The sequence below is a fragment of the Coenobita brevimanus genome, chromosome 54 (genome assembly GCF_032717465.1).
Source record: "Coenobita brevimanus isolate Jiangsu-jjx chromosome 54, ASM3271746v2, whole genome shotgun sequence".
Lineage (NCBI taxonomy): Eukaryota > Metazoa > Arthropoda > Malacostraca > Decapoda > Coenobitidae > Coenobita > Coenobita brevimanus.
In genome coordinates this window covers 36,056,365-36,077,140 of record NC_137007.1, presented here as the reverse complement: position 1 = coordinate 36,077,140, position 20,776 = coordinate 36,056,365, and the positions used below count along the sequence as shown (strand labels likewise).

Sequence of the window (20,776 nt, the reverse complement as noted above, 5' to 3'; positions counted from 1 at the left end):
ACGCAATCCTGACATGGAGCAGCATAAGTACTGTATAGAAAAAGAGATTACCAATTTAGTCATCTTCATGCTGTGAATCTTCTGGTATAAGTGCAAGTGTTCTCCTGCGCAGTGGTGCGTTGCTTCAGGTGTAGGTGTAAGTGTTTTCCACAGCCCTCCCTGTTGACCCACCTGAGTTGCTCTGCTCATACTGAAGCCGCTCTAGTGCTGAGGTTGTCATTCGAACTGATCCTCCATGAGTTGTCACCTGAAGAGAAAAGTAATGTTAAATTTCATCTGCTTATTAATGAACTCTTAAAAAAAATAAATAAATAAATAAACTCCATACTTCTAAGTCGATCACCATTTGGGCTGTTACTTGCTTCATCCATCATTCACAATACTGTACTGTAGTACAACCATACCCCGATTTCCAGCAGTGCTGTGTACCAGTGGGAATGTTCAATTAGCAAGTATGTCGGATATCAAAACAATTTTCCCCAGAAGATACTGAAGAAAAGCCAGAGATGCTCCAGGCCCAAACCAAATTCTCATATACCTTACTCAATCAATAGAGACTGACACAGAAACATCATAAGCAATGTTACTGTCATTATAAACAATACTATTGCTAAAAAAAAATGGGACAGCAAGCATCACATGCAGGAAAATGAGGCTGTGGGAGGGCAACTGACACGCAGAAAGCTACATGGGGGGGATGGGGAGGGAGACACGCAGGGGTGAGGAAGAGCGAAGGGACGGGGAGGAGACATGGAGGGGTGGGGGAGGGAGGGGAGGGAGACAAGTGGGGGTGAGGGAGGAGGGGAGAAAAGGAAGGGCAGGGGGATGGGGAGGGAGACAAGCAGGAATAGGAATGGGTGAGGGAACAAGGAGGAAGATAAAAAAGCCAACTGCCCTACTACCCCCACCCTTACTCCATCTCACTCACTCACTAACTCACTCATTCTCTTATTCACTCATTCTCTCTCTCACTTGCTCATTCTCTCACTCACTTTCTCACTCATTCATTCTCACTCACTACTCACTTTCTCACACATTACGGCAATTTATTAATGACAAACGAAAAGTTTATTTACAAAACGAACATTTTCCTACTAGGCTGTTGCCAGGGAGTGTGGAGGTGTCTCAGCTGTTGCCTGGGAGCGTTGACTTGGCTCAGCTGTTGGCATGACAGTGGTTTGGACATGTGCGTTTCAAACCTGGGGAGCAGCAGGGTGTCGGACTAGCGAGGTGATGGCCTTTCAGATTGTGGGGATGTTCCCCTATTTCTTTTGTTCGGTGTTGTGAATTGTCAGTTATCAATGCATCGGAAATCGGAGTATGGGTGTAACACCTTCTGCATCAATCATAAAGAATGGAACATCATTGCTTAGCTCATCTTTGCTCAACAAAGGTTATTTCTTTTTCCTTCAGCCATTACCAGAGTACTACGAATACTACCTCTCTGGTGTCAGGAAGTGTAGGTGGTCTGCGGTCTGGTCCTGTCTGGTTTGTCTGTACGGTGTACTCTGCAGCGATGACAAACTCAGACAGGGTGACATCAGAGGTGCCTCCTGACTCAAGAGGAATGTGGTTGTCCCGGAAGTACTCCAGCAGGTCAAATATTGTGGCAAAGGACAGATGTTGCACCCGGCAAGCTCCATCTGGATTGATGGTCATTCGCAGGTGCTGAGTTGGGGGGATGGAAAATAACAGCCATAGAAATAATGTCAATGTAGGATTCTTATGTTAGTTTTATCACTAAGCAACAAGCTCAACTTATATAATCAACCTACAAGCACAAATCCATTTAATATTTTGCAGTATTTCATCATTTAAAATGCTTGAGCATAAGTTTTTCACTATAAAGCTGTTAATTAATACAGGAGCACTTTCACATAACAAACCACTGTTCATTATTAAGCAAACAGGATGTGAAGCAAAAGACCAGGGTTGATACAACTCAAACTACCATTTATCCCAATATACCACCCATATCTTTAAACTGCTTACTTAATACAAAACATTCACACACACTGAGTCACAATACTGAATTAACTACTTTTTTATAATTTTTTGCAGCTTTGACTATGATTTTTTTTTAATATTTGAAAAGACATTCTCCCTTGCTGGAACAAAACCATCTCTTAAAGACTTAACACTTAACAGTGATTTTCAGGAACACAACGAATATTAAGTGAGGAATTACTGTACAGTAATAATGGTATGCTGCTGTCAAAAAGTTGTTATGCAGATGACAGATGACCAATATTAATGATACAGTACTAAAAATAAACTGGGATCCCTGATGTCTGATACTAAGATCTGGAAGACAAAGAGATGACTCTGAAGCTTGGTGAGTCACAGCTTCATCCGTCTGTTCTGTTCAAAATCTCGGTGTACATTTCAAATAAAAACTAAATTATCAACAAAATATCAATCATGCTGTCAAAAGTTGTACCCTACACATCAGAAACCTGTATTCTGTAAAATACTTTCTAAAACAGATGATGCTTCTTAACACTGACCCACATAATGGTTTTGTCTCTTGTTGTTTAATGCAACTTGTTATGGATTGATCATCCAAATAATCTACTAAAGAAGCTTCAGTCTGTGCTGAACAGGGCAGCAAGGCTTATCTTTGGCCTTCCCCAAAGAATTTGGGAGGAATCTGTGTGTGTAATGGAGGGAGAGTAAGAAATTGTTTTGGAAGGAGGTAAAGAAAGTAAGGCAGTGTGAATGGGGATATAGTAGGGGAGTGAAAGATAGGAATAATAGATTGTTGGTGGAGAAGAGAGAGAAATTGAGGAGATGGATGGAGCACTTCGAGGATTTGTTGAATGTGGAGAGTGACAGCAGTGTGAGTATAAGTGGTTGGGGAATGGCTGGGAGAAGAAGAGATGAGTGGAGGGAGGAAGAGATCAGTAGGGCGGAAGTAGTGGAAGCAATGAAGATCAAGATGGGAAAGGCCCTAGGAATTGATGAAGTGTGTGGTGAAATGCTGAGGTATGGGAGTGAGATTGTTGTGGAGTGGATATGGAAGTTGTGTAGATTGGCTTGGGAAGAGGGAAGGGTTCCAGAGGACTGGAAATCAAGTATAATTGTCCCTTTATACAAAGGAAAAGGGGAGAGAGAAGTACGTGGAAACCATAGGGGTATTTGCCTTCTTAGTGTGACTGGAAAAATATATGGCAGAATACTCATTGATAGGGTTAGGCATATGACAGAGGAGCTAGTTAGGGAAGAACAAAGAGGATTTAGGAAGGGAAAAGGGTGTGTAGTTCAGATATTTGTTCTAAGATGTTTAGTGGAGAAGTATCTAGAGAAGGGAAAGAAAGTGTATGCTGCCTTCATGGAACTGGAGAAAGCTTATGACAGAATAGATAGGCAAGGTATGTGGAAGGTATTAAGAATATATGGAGTGGAGGGGAAATTGCTGAGTGCTGTGAAGAGTATGTACGACGGAGCTAGGGCTATGGTGCGAGTGGATGGTGAGCTGAGTGAGTTCTCTGATCTCAATGTCGGACTGAAACAGGGTTGTGTGATGTCTCCATGGCTGTTTAATATATACATGGATGGGGTTGTAAAGGAGGTGAAAGGCAGGGCAGTGGATGTGGGGGTGGCTCAAATGAATGAGGGTGAGATTTGGAAGATTCCGGTGTTGCTGTTTGCTGATGATACAGAATTGCTGAGTGAAGATGAATGGGAGCTGCAAGGTTTGGTGAATGAATTTGGGACAGTGTGTAGGAAGAGGAATCTGAAAGTTAATGTAAATAAGAGTAAAGTAATGGTGTTTGAGAGGAATGAAGTCACAGAATGTACAGTGAGGTTGGATGGTGAGGATATGGAGAATGTGAGTGCATTCAAGTACTTGGATAGTGTGATGAGTAAGGATGGAACATTGGGGGATGAAGTGTGTGAAAGGGTACAGCAGGGAAGGAAGGTTGTTGGTTCACTGAAAGCAGTGATGAGAAATAGGGAGGTGCATATGAAAGTTACGAAGTCACTGCATGATAGTATTGTGATCCCTATCCTGACATATGGAAGCGTGGCATGGACCTTGCACGAGGGGAACAAGTCAAGAGTGAGAGCAGTGGAAATGAGTTACTTGAGAGGAGCATGTGGAGTGACATGGAGGGACAGGTTGACGAATGAAGAAGTCAAGGAACGTTGTGGGGTGGATGTGGATGTGGTTGAGAAGATAAAGAGAAATACACTGAGGTGGTTTGGACATGTGGAGAGAATGGAGAATGAAAGACTGACTAAGAGGGTGTATGTAGGTGAGGTGGAGGGAGGGAGAGGGAGGGGTAGACCGAGGATGAGGTGGAGGGATGGAGTTGAGAGGTAAATGAGGGAGGGGGGAGTGAGTTGGGGGTAGGGTAGTCAAATGGTGGGTGACAAGGCGACTTGGAGGCATTTTGTCTGCGGCCACCCTTTGCAGGATTAGGGCGTCGGGCTATAGATAGATAGATAGATAGATTGATAGATTTTTTTTTTTTATTGTAGAAGTGTTGAAAGTTTGTTGAGTGCTAATGAATTCCTTATTAGAAGAACTGACACTTCTGAGAAACAAAAAATCAGTGTTTTTTCATTATTATTATCATTATTATCAAATATTTGCAGTGAGACAGATGGTGGAGAAGGCATGTAAGGACAATAAAGTGTTTGTGGCATTTTGGGATCAGGAGAAAGCATACGACAAAATAGACAGAGATGGATCGTGGAAGGTTTTGCACACATATGGTGTGGACGGTAAGCTGCTCGGTGCCATCAAGAGTTTTTATGACGGTAGTGAGGCAAGCGTACGGGTAAATGGGCATCTAAGTGAATGGTTCACGATCACTGTAGACATGCAACAAGGTTGCATGATGCCCCCATGGTTGTTCAATATATATAAGGATGGGGTGATAAGAGAAGTAAAAACATAAGTAAAGGAGAAAGGGATGTCATTGGTAATGAATCGTGATGAATGGAATACTGTATTTCAAATTTGTAGTATGTTGATGATGCAGTGCTACTTACAAACATGGGATAAGAACTTGGTAGACTAGTGCAGAGTTTTGTTGATGTCTGTGAGCATCATGCCTAGAGAGCAAATGTAGAAAAGAGTAACCTAAAGTGATGGTTACTGGGAGAGAAGGTGACCCCCAGTGTGATGTTACAGTGAATGGAGTGAGACTGAAAATGGTGAGAGAGTTCAGATACCTGGGCACAACAACAGAAAAGAGAGGCAAATGTACAAAAGAAGTGGAAAGTAGAGTGACACAAGGAAGGAAGGTAGCTGGTGCTATGGAAGCCTTGATATGAAACAAAGGATTGAGTGTTGCAGCTGCCCCGGGCTTACATGAAGGAGTGTCAGTGCCAATTTTAACATACGGATGTGAGACCATGGTGTGGCATGAAAATGAAAAGTCAAGAGTAAGAGCAGTGGAGATGGGACTGCTGAGGAATGTATGTGGAGTACAGAGAGTAGATAGGATATGGAATAGTGTGATACGTGAAAGACGCAGAGTGAGGAAGTCTGTGGACACCAGAATTGAAGACAATGTACTGAGATGGTTTGGTCATGTAGAGAGAATGGATGACAACAGAGTGGTGAAAAAGGTGTATCTGAATGAATCTGAAGGAGAGAAGAAGCAAGGTAGGCCAAGAAGAAGGTGGAGGGATATGGTGAATGAGTGTGTGAGGACAAGAGGTATGGAAGTTGGTGAGGCTAAGGGACTGACAAGTGACCGAGCTGGATAAATGAATTTTGTGCGGAGAAGCCCATAACCATGGATTTGACACCCCTTTTTAACGTGACAGCATTTGGACCAGCTCTATCAGACAGGTATATGTGAAGCTACTGAATGCGATGAAATTTTTGGGGGGCCTATCTGATGAAACCAGGATTCTGAGGGCTTGAATGATAAGTGAATGGAAGCAAACCTTGGCTGTCTGGATGTTGCTACTCCTCATCATGCCCTATGGTGGGAAAGGAGGTCTGAATGATGATGATGATGATGATGATGATGATGATGATGATATGATGATGATTTTTATTAGGTCTAGCATTTCTGAAATATGGGTTATTGAGTGAGGGTTTACTAAATTTACCCTAGTCTGGCAAAAGCTAATAAAATTAGAAGTGTTCACACCACATTAACATTGCAACATCCCAAGTTAAAGGGTGCCATACCAATATTATTTTTACCTTTTCGCTTCGAGTTTTTTTTTTTTTTTTTTTTGGTGGGAAAGGAGGTCTGGATGATGATGACGATGATGATAAAGATAATTGTTCTGATAAAATATTCCACACCACAAAACAAACCATAATTTCTTAAGTAAAATTATGTCTAACATGATGTAAAAAAAAAAAAAAAAAAAAAAAAAAAAAAAAAAAAATCCTGAGTGGTGAGCTGTCAAAACCTGTGGTGTTGGAGCTCCTCCACTGCCAGATGTATGCCATTAGGTATAATGATGAACTCAAAGCTGTTCTTTTTTTTTTTTTTTTCTTTATAGTAGCACCTTCATTATCACTCTCACTTTCGGCTGACAACATAATCTGAGTCATCAGACATCGCTTCCATCACATGCAAGTAAGGTGCCACGGAAGCAAAACATTTCACACCGCATGCCTCAACATACTTCTCATACGTGATAAAAATAATACTGTAGACAATAAAATACGCCTCCTGTGATGGGAAGTCCTCAGTCTTGTCACCTCCTGATACTGAACCACTACTGGGCCCCCAGTACTGGCGCGCAAATATAAAATGTCCAGAACATGTACATGTGCCACCCAATGGCTACAGACATTTCCTCGTTGGCACATTGATGTGCCATCTGATGTGAAAGTGTTACGTATGGTGCATGCATTACGGTTCTGAATGACTATTTTTTCAGCTATTAGGTGACAAAAGTTGAGAGAAATGAGAGAAGAGTATTATAAAAATCACTGTGTCTTGTAGCTGATTGCTTCCCACCAACTACCACCACACCAAAACAAAACAGACTGCATCACTTTGTGTCAAAGTGTGACATATCTAATATAGATATATGTGCATTACAATTCTTAATGGCAATAAATATATCCTGAGCTCTTAAACTGAGTGAAATGTGTGAAGAGTAGCCTAACATAAACTCAATGAGGTAAAAAAAATAAAAAACTGTTATTCATTCACGATCACTCCACCAGGTGACCAGATTGGTTTTGGACATATACCAATCTGTATTTGGTATATGAGAATACTGTTCAGCAGGCTCAGAAAATTCATTAGTTTGTACAGCCAAAATTCAGTATCAAAAGGTTCATTATAGCAAGGTTGTACTGTACATATTTCAAGACGTCCGTGTAGCTTTAAGTTGGTGTTAAACACACACATCCACATATCTCTAGGCTGTTAGATTATAAGCATTTTCTGATCCGCCCATGAGCACTGTATGTTCTTTTAGTATTCCTTGCAGCATATCTTCTCCATACTCACTGCACACACTTACATTCTCCACTCACCTTGGCACGACCTTGGTAATTGAAGGTTAGGACATATTCGCCTTTCCTGGTCTCACTCTGCCGAACCAGGAAAACCCCATGCCCTGCTACAGCTTCTTGCAGCACTGCTGAGGCTGCATCACATCGGGACAGTGTGCCATGGAACCAAGGGTAGTCTCGTAACGTTGAGTAGAAATCTACTTCTGGCGGAACATTTCCTTAGTGAAGATGGGTACATTTTGCTCTTATAAATACAACTCACAAATAAATAATACTTAGAATGAAAACTACACTATCTTCTGTCTATCTATACCCAGATGTCCTGCTCCTGATTAAGAACACTACTGTGGAAAAAAAAAAAAAAAAAAAACTAACCACAAATTAGATATACAGTACAGGTATATAGGTTTGATTCTTGCTTCCTTATTACAGGACTGAAGACCAATTACTAATTTCACAGAAGATTCTCACCTTACAAAGCTAATGTATTAACCAATATCCAAGTGTCCCATGGAAATCCCTTTTGCTGGCCTCTTCAGTGAATAATAATAATAAAGCTATTATGTCAACCCAAGCTTGTCTAATTTCCACTTTTCCATTAACAACCACATACAGTACACCCTTGCTAAAATGAACTAACTGGGAGGAAGCCTAACCTGACAAAGCAGATAATCTGCTATTTCCAATGGTCCCCACTGAGGTGGGACTTAAAGCACGACCGAAAATGATTATAATAGTACTGTATATTCACATACTAAAAATGAAAACTATGACCATTTTACACTGACTTAGTCCATAATTTTCCCCTCTTGCAGCTTATTTCACATCCTAGTCACAGCACTTCTTTATGGATTGAACAGTACATTGTTACTGTAGACTGTCATTACAACTCAGCAATCACGATGGAGAGAAGGCAATTTCAGGAGAGGATGGAGTAAAAAAAGAGTAGAAAACACATGTACTGCAATTCACTGTGCCTCATTAAATGGACACTGTTTGTTATAGCTGATGGATATCCAGTGGCCTTCATAGTGTCCATTAAATCTGATATCTTACCTACCAAGATCCTTTAAATCAAAGGTGTACTATATGACTCCAAATTATCAACTATAGTAATATGCTTCCTAAGGATATACCTTACTACACAAATGTAAAACAAACATAAGACAATGACATTAATCTATGGATTGCGGCAGAGGAGCTGCAAAATCGGCTCCGTGGAGTGGCTATATGGCCAATTTATTTATTGTTTGAAAATGTACTTCATCATCTTGGAGATGATATTAAAACACCTACCCATGATTTTCTTTCTTTCTTTTTTTTTCTTTTTTTTGTTCAACTCACCATAGTTATGGAGTTACTATGGTCAGATATTTCCCAGTTGGTGGGAAACAGACAACCATGTGAGAAGGACTCACTCCTGTCAAAGCGCCAGTGAACTGCCAGTTGGGCAATAAGCCGTAACTTCAGTGTGACATGCTACTTTTGATCATTTATTTCATCTTTTTCTTTCATCACTGTCAGCCTTGTAATCAATTCTGCCATCAAAAACCAGCTTTTCAAGACAGGTCTGAGCCTTTCTCAGGTGCCAATGACATGGTAAATGGATCAGAAGTGCATGAATTTCATTCATTGTAGCTACTGTTACTGTTTCTTGACTCAACCTATGGGGTGGAGAGGAGAGCTGATAGAAAGCCTAACATCCCATAAAAACTGCATGACACTACTCCTGTGAGAAAGCTTTGTGGTGTGTTGTTCAAAATCCTGCTCATACGAGGTAGGTTGTAAGTCACCGTGGTTGACTTAGATGGGGTAAGTCACATGCCACAGATTAAAGAAATTTAAAGCAATAATTAGTATTGTGGCAACTACTATCAATGCCACAACTACAGCTACAGCCACTAACATTACCACAACTACCATCACTACCACTACAATAGCTGCCAGCACTATAGCTACCATTACTCCTACGACCACAACCATCAGTACCACAACTGTCATCACTATCACTACAGTATAAGAATTAGCATCACCTCCATTACTATAACTACTGTAATTCACTACCACTACCACAGTTACCATCACAACTACCATCAATGCCATTATCAGGCCAATACCAATCCACAAACTCAGTGACAGCAACACATTTGGGATAACCACATAAGGCAAAACAAAATGACAAAAATGCATACAATAAACTGAGAGGCTACTGTGCCTTACATGCACCTAAAGTTTTCTGTAAGTTTGTGTGACATGATCAGAGAAAATGCTGAGAGGGCAGCCTGGACTCACACACAAAGGAAAACATTCCCAGGAATTTTATTTGCCCCAGAAATTGATTATACAGTATTGGTATAAACCGCACATCTCTATTTCTGCTGAGTTTATACTATACAATAAGCTAAAAAAAACACAGAAAACTGACGAGCAAAAGTATAGTGAAAGTACCGAAATGCAATGAGAATAAAGAATAATGTTCTACGGTGAAACTGGCTTCCCAACATCCAACCGCAATACAGTGAAACCTCAATATAACGGACTTCAATAGCCTGGAATTTGCTTTTATCGGACTCGAGGAGTTACTGGACTAAATTCCTGTTTATCTGAAAAAGTCCAATAAAGCCAGAAGCAGTCCAGACGGCCTGACCACTTCAGCTATGTTCACCACTATAAGGTAAATAAAAGACATGTTTATCAGTGTACAGTACACTATTATTATATATATTATACCATTTGATAAATGCAGTGAAGTTATAACACAGTACAGTACCACAATGGTGGTCAAAACAGTTTTAAACCATCCATGCGATCCGGACTATAGTCCTTCCAAAATATCGAGATTGTTTAGACGTTGTCCCTCACAGGAATTCCCCTACGTGCTACGTCGCCACAGTTTCTACTGGGCCAATTATTGGATTAGAGACAAACCTCAAGGGACAACTCTCACTCCCAGCTCACTACCTCTATCTCTCTCTCTCTCTCTCTTTCTCTGCATATAAAATCAACATTATATGGAGATTTACTTCAATAAAAAGTCTATACGGTTGTATGAATTATTAGAATTTGAGGTAAAACCTCCTGACTCTGTCTATGTCTGTCTGTCTGTCTGTCTGTCTGTCTGTCTGTCTGTCTCTCTCTCTCTCTCTCTCTCCCTGCATTAAAATCTACATTTTATGGAATTTATTTCTATAAAAAGGGATCAATTATAGGTCCTCTGTTGGCCTTCTCTTCTAAAAAATACTTACTTACACTGTAAATCAGTTCTTTTTCTCGACTGTGGAGCAGACGAGGGTGAGTAGTAGGGGTAGGAGCTTCCATCTTTAATGGCGGTCAGAGAGGAAATGACCTGCGGATTGACACCTGACCTACCCTCACTGACTCACCTACAAGCATGACAGTGTTGAAAAGCAATGTTGCCAAGTGTTGAGGTATTTATGAAAAGTCATTGTTATTATTAAAAACAATAGGCATTTTCCTACACTATATAGCCTTATTAGAGAATTTTATATAAATATATATATATATATATATATATATATATACTGCAAATAAATTTCACTTAGAAGTAGTAAATAGCTGACATGAGACAGAGAGGTGTGTTTTGGTACAGATTCGGCAGCGTCATGCGAAGGGGAATTCTCGTGAGGGACAACGCCCAAACGATCTCAATATTTTGGAGGGACTATGATGTCTGATATATCGGAAAAAGTCCGGGTTAGCAGGGGGAAGTCCGGATGTCGTTTTTATCGGAATTTCGCATTTTTCGGTATGGTTTGGGCCCCAGTTAGTCCGTTATAGTGAGGTCTTCCTGTATTTTGTCTGCACCATGCATGAGCTAAGCATATGTCTACATGTAGAATTTCATGAGCTTTCACGTGGTGTCTTCGGAATTTTGATAAATCAAATAGTTTTTGAGTAAGTAGTCAAAAATCACATGCATACACTCCCCCCCACCCACTGAAGGCCAAGAGGAAGACGACTATTTAAGCATGATGACCTTGAAATAGACACCCTCCTCCATGATGCAGCAAAGATTGATGCATTTCATGCTAAAACTTAATTTTTGGTGAATATTTTTGTCCAAAATTGCCTAAGCGGCATCCCTTCAGTTCAACACTGCCAAGTGTGTCATAGTGCGTCATCAGTTCCTCTTCAGCCTAACACCATTTTTACTCAACTTGCGTCATCACACATGAGGAGGTTAATATTCATTACATCAAGCTGACTTACACACTGTATGATGACACCAGGTTATGATTCATACATTAAAAAATGAATAAATGTTTATACAGTATTCTACATACAGGTTCACTCTGTATCTTATACTGCAGTATGGTATTGGTAAGGAAAAAACTTTTGGGTCATTCCTTTAATATTACTGTTCTTTCTCTGTGCCTGCTCTCCTCTTCTCCCATCTTTCCTGTTGCTTTATTTTAATCTTCTTTCCATTTCAGGTGGCTTTACTTTGTGTGACAAGCCTAATGGTTTCCTGTACACCAAGAAACCATTTACAAGCCTAGGTGGTAATCATATAACCAACCACACATATGTGTTTCCTACATGTCAACAAGAGGGATGGCAGAGGGTCAGTGCCCCTTCCCATAAAACAACTAACTCAAAGTCAAACGGACACCCCTAATGGGATTATGGTGTCTGGCTATAAATAAACAGACAGATCTTTGAAAGTCTGTCAATATTCATAATAGTATGATGAAGGGCAAAGTTATTGTAATGATAACAGGTCATGCTTCATGCTACAACATGAAAAAAATATACATTTTGCTTCTGAGAGGAGGTTCAATAATCTTTACGAGGTCTAATCAGAAAGTATCCGACCTTAGGCTCTAAAAAAAAATAAATAGCTAACATGTTGAGCTAGGACACTGATCACTCCTCAATGCAGGTCCCTTCTGACTTGACACACATAACCCAGCATTCTTTCCACTGCCTGAAACATTTTTCAAAGTCGGTTTTGGTATCTCCTGCAGGTGCTTCGTCGCGTTCATCATGATCTAGTTTCTTGTTTCAAATTGGGAAACCTTCAGCAAAGTTTTGAGCCTGGGGAAAAACCAGAAATCGCATGGAGCCATGTCTGGAGAGTAGAAAGCCTGCCGGACCTGTGGGGTGTTGCGCTTGGCCGAAGATTCCTGAGTCAGTTGAGAAGAATGGGCAAGGGCATTGTCATGGTGCAGCTTCCAATTTGCTGCTTTCCAAAGGTTTGGTCTCTTCCGCCAAACTGTAACATGAAGATGATGGATAATATCAAGATAGTAATGTCTGGTGACAGCCTGACCTTCTGGTGACTGGTAGGTATTCGTGATACACAACACCATGGTAGTAAAAAAAAACTGTCAACATGCATTTCATTTTCCTGTGTACCTGTTGTGTTTTTTTTGGCCAAGGCAACCCTGCATGCTTCCACTGGGATGACTGTGCTTTGGTTTCTGGGTTGTACCCAGATATCCAAGTCTCATCTCCAGTGATAACAGTCTTCAGAAAGTCTGGATCGCAATTTGCACATCCCAGCATGTCTTGAGCAACGTTCATCCACAGAGCTTGTTGTTTAAGTGAAAGGAGCTTTGGAAAGAACTTGCCGGTAACTCTTCGCATGTCCAAATCATCCATTAAAATTAAGTGTGCTGAACCATCGCTGATTCCAATTTCATTAGCAATTTCTCTGACAGTCAACCGACGATTTCCCAAGACCAAATCGAAGATTTTCTTCACATTTTCAGCACACCTGCTTATTGATGGTCTCCAAGGATGTGGATTGCTGTCAACTGACATTCAGGAATTTTTTTAAGCGATTGTACTCATCCTATATTTGTGTTACCCCCGTGGCTTCAATCCCCAAAACTTCTTTCATCGCAATGAGCGTGTGAACATAATAAACGTAAGATGCACAACCATGAACACAAGCTGACTGACAGCCACTGAGTCATTTGTGGTGGCTGGCATTATTGAGGCACGTGCACAAAGGTCCTTCACTACACTACAGAAAACTCAGCCCCTATCCTCCAACTGGAAAAAAAAAAAAAAAAAGGGGGGGGGGAGGGGTTGGATACTTTCTGAACAGACCTCATATTATAACTGGCAATTATTCATTACAGACAGACAAAAATGCACATAGTATAATGAAAATAAGTTAACTGTACGTTCAAAACATAGTGATAAATAACTATACTTTGCAGGAAAAATCTTACCCAGCTTACAAAATACATAAACCTTTGCTCTAAGCTCATAAGCAGTGCCTCCAATAATCACACACACACACACACACACAGTGAATCACTACTTGGCAAATTGATCAGTACTGTATAGATGTCCCCTTACTTATGAACTTTCAAATTGCAAACTTTTGGACAAGAAGGTTTTGTAAGAAGAATTTAATGAATTGTCTTTTTGATGACAGCAACAAAATACTGTATATAATACTACTGCAATTAAGACAATGACAATTATATTAATAATGTAACATAATTAGCTGGTTCTGATACTTGATTTAGCTTTCAGTTTATAGAAAACATGGCCAACCCCAATACAAGGATTCCTTAAGCAGAAAGAAGGCATCCTTTGTAGATCAGTGACTGGATTATTAACTTACCTGAAATAACTGGTCCAACAATGGTATTTGTTTCTGCCTGTGTTCAACAATTATTTGTAAGTGTCTGACTTTGGGTATTAGTGAATCTCAACATCACGAACTTTTGGAGTTACAAACCAACTCTTGGAAATTATGAAGTTTGGAAGTAGGGAGTAACTGTATCATACAAGATACTTTTTTTTTTTTTAATAACAAATTTTCATGCACAAAAAATCCATAATTATACATTCTTTACCATGATCAGTCATATTTTAACTCATAAAACAAGAAAAGATACCCACCAGCATCTTCATTTGAGTAATCACCAAGTCCATTTTGAGATCTTGAATGCATTGAGAGGTTGTTTTGTCTTGCTATGATGAGAGAAGCCTATTGGAGCATAAAACTAAGATTACTGCCCCTCCAAAACAATACAGTTAAGGGCTTTATTCCAGCCAAGAATCAGAGTCATAACAAACTATATTCCAGACATGAATTTAAGCAACAACAAATTATTTTGCTGAAATCAATTTCAGTCACAAAAACTACAAAGTTCCCATAAGAGAAAGAAATGTCAATCATAGTGGCAAGTCTGTATCTCTTTACTAAGAATTTTATATACAGCACCTATTAACATGCTCAGCCTGGAGATGCCTTATTTTCTTCTTCCCATTTTTTGGCAATTTCATTCAGTTTAGGATCAAACTTAGTAAACCCTTTAGAATACAAAAGGCCCTCCTAGGTTGAATGAAATTATCTGGTAGCTGCATTAATAAACTACAAAGAACATTATCAGGAGTCAAATGGTTAATATCATGAAACTGATTCCTAATGTGGTAGGTGAGGGTGCTCACCATCCACTCACATGATGTAGTGCTGCTCTCTGGTGTCTGCTCTTTCCTCTCCTCCCTCCTTTCCTTCCTTCCCCTTCAGTCTTTATTTACTTCATTCTTTCCTCATCCTTCTGCCTACAGGTGACTTTACAGTCCCTCTTGTCTTTCTTTCCTTCATTCTTTCTTGTTCTTTCTGCTGATTCAACACTGAGTGACAAGCTGAATGGTTTCCTGTACCTGGGACACCATTTACTATGCTGGGTGGTAACCATATAACCATATTATGACACCTGGTGGTTTAATGGGTAATTGTGGCGCTCCAAACGGACTGAGCCGGTGAAGGTTTATATCCAAAGGGTGGTTGGGGTTATTGTTCATGTAATGCCACTCAGGGATGAGTAAGGCTGGTCACTCTCATCTTAAATGTCAGGACCAACTTGCCTGGCCCTGGGCTCCTACGCTCCTCATGGGGCAACATAGGATTGGATGATGGATGGATATTTTCAACACAAATCACTAACTTATGCTCTTCATTCAGTACAGTATATATAATTGAATATTTACAAAGAAGAATGTCTGTCTGTCTGTCCTCTATGGAAATCATGGGTAATGCATACAGAGCTCTCTAAACAGCTCTAATGGGCGAATACAGAAGAATACATTTGTGTGCCATAAAGAGTACGGCATGTATGATTGCACTAGGGCTGCAGTGCATGTGGATGGTGAACTGAGTGAATTTTTCTATCTGAAAGTTGGATTGAAACAGGGATGTGTCATGTCTCCATGATTGTTCAATCTGTATATGGATGGAATTATAAAAGATATACAAAGCAGGGCAGTGGATGTTGGAGCGGTGTTAATGTGAGCGAGTAGCGTTAGGAACTTACTGTTCTGTTGTTTGCAGATGATCTGTTTTGTTAAGTGAAGATGAAGGAGAACTGCAAGGCTTGGTGGAAGAGTTTGGGAGAGTGTGTAAGAAAAGGAATCTAAAAGTGAATGTAGGGAAGAGTAAAGTTGTGGTCTTTGACAAAAATGAAGTCACTGAATACACATAGCCCAGGAACATTATGGATGCACCTGGAAAACAAATTCAAGAAAGCTGATTTTTTCAAGAAAGTTACACAGGAGCCTCCTAAGTCAAAATCAACAAACATCCTAAACATTCCACATAAACTGAGCATGTGGGACGAAAACTTCACGACGACCGTCATCAGCAAGGGACGTACATAGCTTTGTGACTAAAATTCATGCTTGGTCATGTAATACCACCTTTTATGGGTTTTAAGGAGTGATAAATCAATTTCTGCTGTTATTCTAAGCATTCTGTATCACTGATACACACAGAAAATGTGTGCCAAACAAAAACAAAACAAAAATCTCTACTGATAATTTTGCTATGAATTTATAAACTATACTTCATCAGGTGTTTTAATTTTTCAGGTCAGACACAGACTGAAGTGTAGAGGCAGAAGTACAGTACAAAGATGAATAGAAGACAGTGTGAATGGAATGAGATGGCAGCGCAAGAACAGTGCGATACTTGTGACTTTTGTGATAAGCCAATCTGACCGAAGCACTGTCACAGAAAGAGGCCTACCTAGCACTGAACAACAGTGCTGATCTGAGGGATGGACTTGATGAAAAGCTATTATCCAAAGCGCTGCTTGTTCCAGCTCATAAATAGTGCAAGGTACATTAAATCATGTCATCATACATAAAATGTTCTGCCACAAACAGTTCCTGTTTGTGAGTCACTAGAGGCCACTGTGGTCTATATTCTCAGACAGTTCACCAACACACAAACCTCCAGGACTCCACAATTGCATGTGATAACAAACACTTTCTCACCTTTTGGAATTGCCTATCACACCTTTCATCATCTGCCTATGCATGTGACTACCACGAGATACTGGTCTGCATTGATACTGGAGTCATGGCATTCATTTGTGCTAATGCAAACTGTGCAGTCAAATCAGGCGAGGAGGCAGCTGCATGTATAACTGGCCTGAACTATGCTGATGTTAAGCTCAAAAGGAGTGACAAGGTTAAATCTATTGGTGCTGCAACCTGTACTGCCACTATCCATGGCAAAGATGTTGAGGTCGACCCCACATTACTCTTCATGTGGGTCGCAAGAGTGATAAAGAACCGATCAGATATGGGAAAACACCTTGAACATGAGTTTAGCAATCAGCCACCAGCACTATTTGACAAGGGTGCAATGTGCAAAAACAACAAAAATGGTCTTGCCAAGGTGCTGAAGGCTCCAGTAGTCCCAATATTAACTGAGGCTCTTAAAAACCCATACTATGTGGTGAGTGGAGGACACATGCCGCAAAATGTGACATGGCCTGTGGACTGCATATATGGTGATGTGGGTGACAGCTATATGAATCACGTTATCAATAACTATGGCAAAAAATGCACTGTCTGCTTTCATGGCAACACAGTCAACCAAGATAGCTGAACAGAACCACTGCACTGATCAAACGTCTCTGCAGTTATAGTGTTTGATTTCAACACATCAGTCACGGGCAATCAATGCTCCATCTTAGCAAATCGTAACAATGTCACAGTCAATTAATAAGCTGAAGGACCGGCTTACATCTGAAGGGGGTGGTTGCTGTCAAAGTCAGGCTATAATAAATAATAATTTTGTTTTACACCTGGTATCCCCGAAGGGCTAAGGCGTTGCCCCTGGATAGAGGACTTTCGGACTGATAGCGTGTAGCGTTTTATGACCGGATGCCCTTCCTGATGTGTACCAATGACCCTTGGGTGGATTCGATCCTCCGACCCTTCAGTCAGAGCGGAGCACTCAAACCCAGAGCCACAGCTGCTACAGTCAGGCTGATGCTGACTACTTAATAAGTAGCACAGCAATTACATTTGCTGGAAATATTGCACGACCTGTCGTACTTGTGGCAAAGGATACATGTCTGCTTGTCATGTAGGTTGCTAGGGCCACAACAGACAATATCTATATGCAGTATGCAAGAGACTCTGTTTATTGCATACACAGCATCCAGCAGGCAATGCATCCACACATCTGACAACACATATTGATAGCACATGTTATCACCATATGTGACACTGTCTCTGCCCTATATGGCACTGGCAAAAATAAGGCCATGACAGTCTTGGAAAGCTAGGATTGGATGACGTTGGATGTGTTTAAGAAGAGCGATGCCAGGCATGAAGAAGTTGCCAGAGTGGGGGAAATATTCTTACTGAAGTTATATAATTCCAATCTGACATGTACAACACTTGATAAGCTGAGATTTGTCAAGTACATGCAGAGGATGAGCAAAGTATCCAGCAGCTTCCAACTTCAGAGCCTATCTCCCACATCCTCAGCTGCAAAGTACCAATTACATCGAGCCTACTTTGCAGTTCAGGAGTGGTTGGGCACTGTTGAGGATCTAAATCCTACTGACTGGGGTTAGAAGCTTTGGGATGGAATGCTTTATCCCATTTTGACTTACAGACCAGTAGCAACAGAGCATGCTCTTCTCATTGTGTTATGTGGGTGTGAACAAATTTGTGGCAAGAGCTGCAGATGTCGGAAAGCAGGACTCCACTGCACACCTGTGTGTTCCTTGTGTGTTGGCCAATCTTCTGCTAATTCATGCCCACTTGATGGAGAAAATACTAAGTCCCCATGCTATAACAGTGACTAAAACTAGTTATGATACTAAAAAAATGTTTTATTTAGAAGTAGTTCAATAACTGCTGGTGGCAAAACTTAGTGCTGGCTGTTGACTTTAAATGTGTTGAATTTACCATTTTGTTTAAAACAGTACTTTACCTTGATCATATCTTGAACATAAGTCAATAAATCATTGAAATAATGGTAAAAATGGTTTTCTTATACCCAGAAAACTCCTAAAAAGAGGTACTGCATGACCATCTGTGAATTCTGGTTCCAAAGCTATATATGCATTCCATGCTGTTGGCAGCCATCTTGGACTTTCGTCCCACACAGCTAGCTCATGTGGAATGTTTAGAATGTTTGTGTATTTCGACTCAGCATGCTTCCAAGCAGCTTTCCTGAAAAAAATCAGCTTTCTCGAATTTTATTCCCAGGTTCCCTTCAAATTTGAGCTGATGCTCCTGGCCTAACAGTGACGATGGATGATGAGGAAATGTAAAACATGAGTGCATTTAAATACTTTCGTAGTGTGATGAGTAAAAATGTAAGTTCTGAGGATGAAGTACTTTAACAGGTACAACAGGGAAGAAAAGCTGCTGGTTCCTTGAAAGCAGTGATAAGAAACAGGGAAGTGAGCACAGACATAAAAAAGTAGCTGCATGGTAGTATTGTGATGCCAACTCTAACGTATGGAAACGAAGCTTGGACCTTGTTGGATGGACACAAGTCAAGAATGAGAGCAGTAGAAATGGGTTATTTGACAGAAGGACGTGAAGTTACAAGAAGAGACAGACTGACAAACGAGGAAGTGAAGGAGCATTGTGTTGTAGATGTGGATTTGACAGAAAGCATCAGGTGAAATACACTGAGGTGGTTTGGCTCTGTGGGAAGGATAAAGTGTGAGAAACTAATAAGGAGAGTGTATATGAGTGAGATGGAGGGGGGGAGAGGCGGGGGGAAACCGAGATTGAGGTAGAGGGTATATGAGAGAGGGGAATGTGAGTTGGGGAGATGGCAGTGTTTTGGCAGGGGACAGGGTGACATGGAGGAGATTTGTCTGTGGCCACCCCTTATGGAATCTGGGCATCTTGCTATAGATAGACGGACATTACAGTTGCTACAATTTTCTAAAAAGTCTGTGAAATTGCAAAATGGTGGATTTTCTTAAACATCCCACTGCTACTCCCCAAACTGAAACTACAAATTTTTTGGTGCATCCAATGATGCTATTTGGAACGACGACGTGAAGCAGGCCAGACGAGTGGTTACAGTGAGCAGAAACTCACTAATAAATATGACTATTTTGAGTATGCGTGCATGCGCACGCACACACACACACACAAGCACACTGACACAGCTGAATCTCATGCAATCGTATAGGATGAGCTGCCAAACATGATACCATCCTGCTTTGCAGAACTGATAAAACTGAAAGTGGAAAAAAATAAACCAAAGACATCACTGGTGTGAAAAGGATAATAAAGGTATACTAGTAAGTTTGTTTTCATCTGGCATAACTGGATACTCCCACAACTTAAATACTAAGTCATGGTTGCATGAAATCCGATACACTTCAGCTATGGGGAACGAATGTACCTCATTGGTACAAGTCAAATCAATCTTCCAATATGACAACACTCAGCTACCAACTGAGTGGAAAGGAGTTAAGGATCTTAGTAGGGTTAAAGAAAGATACAGTGCAATTACAGGTATATATACCTCAGTTTAACAATGTAATTGGTTAGGTAAAAACCCATTGTTAGGTAGGGTATCGTATATCGGTATAATTTAACATGTAAAGTAATGGGATGCGTTTTTGAGCCTTGAGTTTCCCCCTCAACTAAGTCCAAAACTCATCAAAATGAGCCCAAAAACAATTTTAAAGCCAATCTAAATGGCCTAACAGCTGTAAAAGAAGCTAATCAAAGCCTAACACCTGTAAATATCTCACTGAAACCAACAAATAAAATATGAAATTCGTCAAATATAAGTCTGGAAAAACTCAAGCTAGTATACTGTACCCCAAAATGACAATGTTCACCCCACCTATGGCTAAAACACATTAATCTAAGTCTAAAAACAATTTATAAATAAACCTAAACACACAATTTTAGTCTAAAATATAATCAAAATTGCTAAAAAAAAATAAAAACCCATCGTTAAACCAGCGTTTGGCCATCATCAGGCGAGGTATGATGGTACTTCTATCCCCATCATTAAGCCGGGGTATTGCATCTAAAGGGTATTGTATATTGAGA

At 40.4% G+C, this 20,776-nt stretch overlaps 1 protein-coding gene across 1 annotated transcript in view; it reads right to left on the bottom strand.

Annotated features, from left to right (window-relative positions):
• Positions 1-124: 124 nt before the first annotated feature.
• Lnk (SH2B adapter-like protein Lnk) overlaps positions 125-20,776 on the bottom strand; it is a 37,670-nt gene continuing 17,018 nt past the window's right edge. The window contains exons 5-8 of the mRNA XM_080273324.1: positions 14,336-14,423; positions 7,472-7,668; positions 1,441-1,668; positions 125-247 (exon numbers count right to left, since the gene is read on the bottom strand). Of these exons, the coding sequence (XP_080129450.1) occupies positions 125-247; positions 1,441-1,668; positions 7,472-7,668; positions 14,336-14,423 (636 nt within the window). The remainder of the gene's footprint in view (positions 248-1,440; positions 1,669-7,471; positions 7,669-14,335; positions 14,424-20,776) is intronic.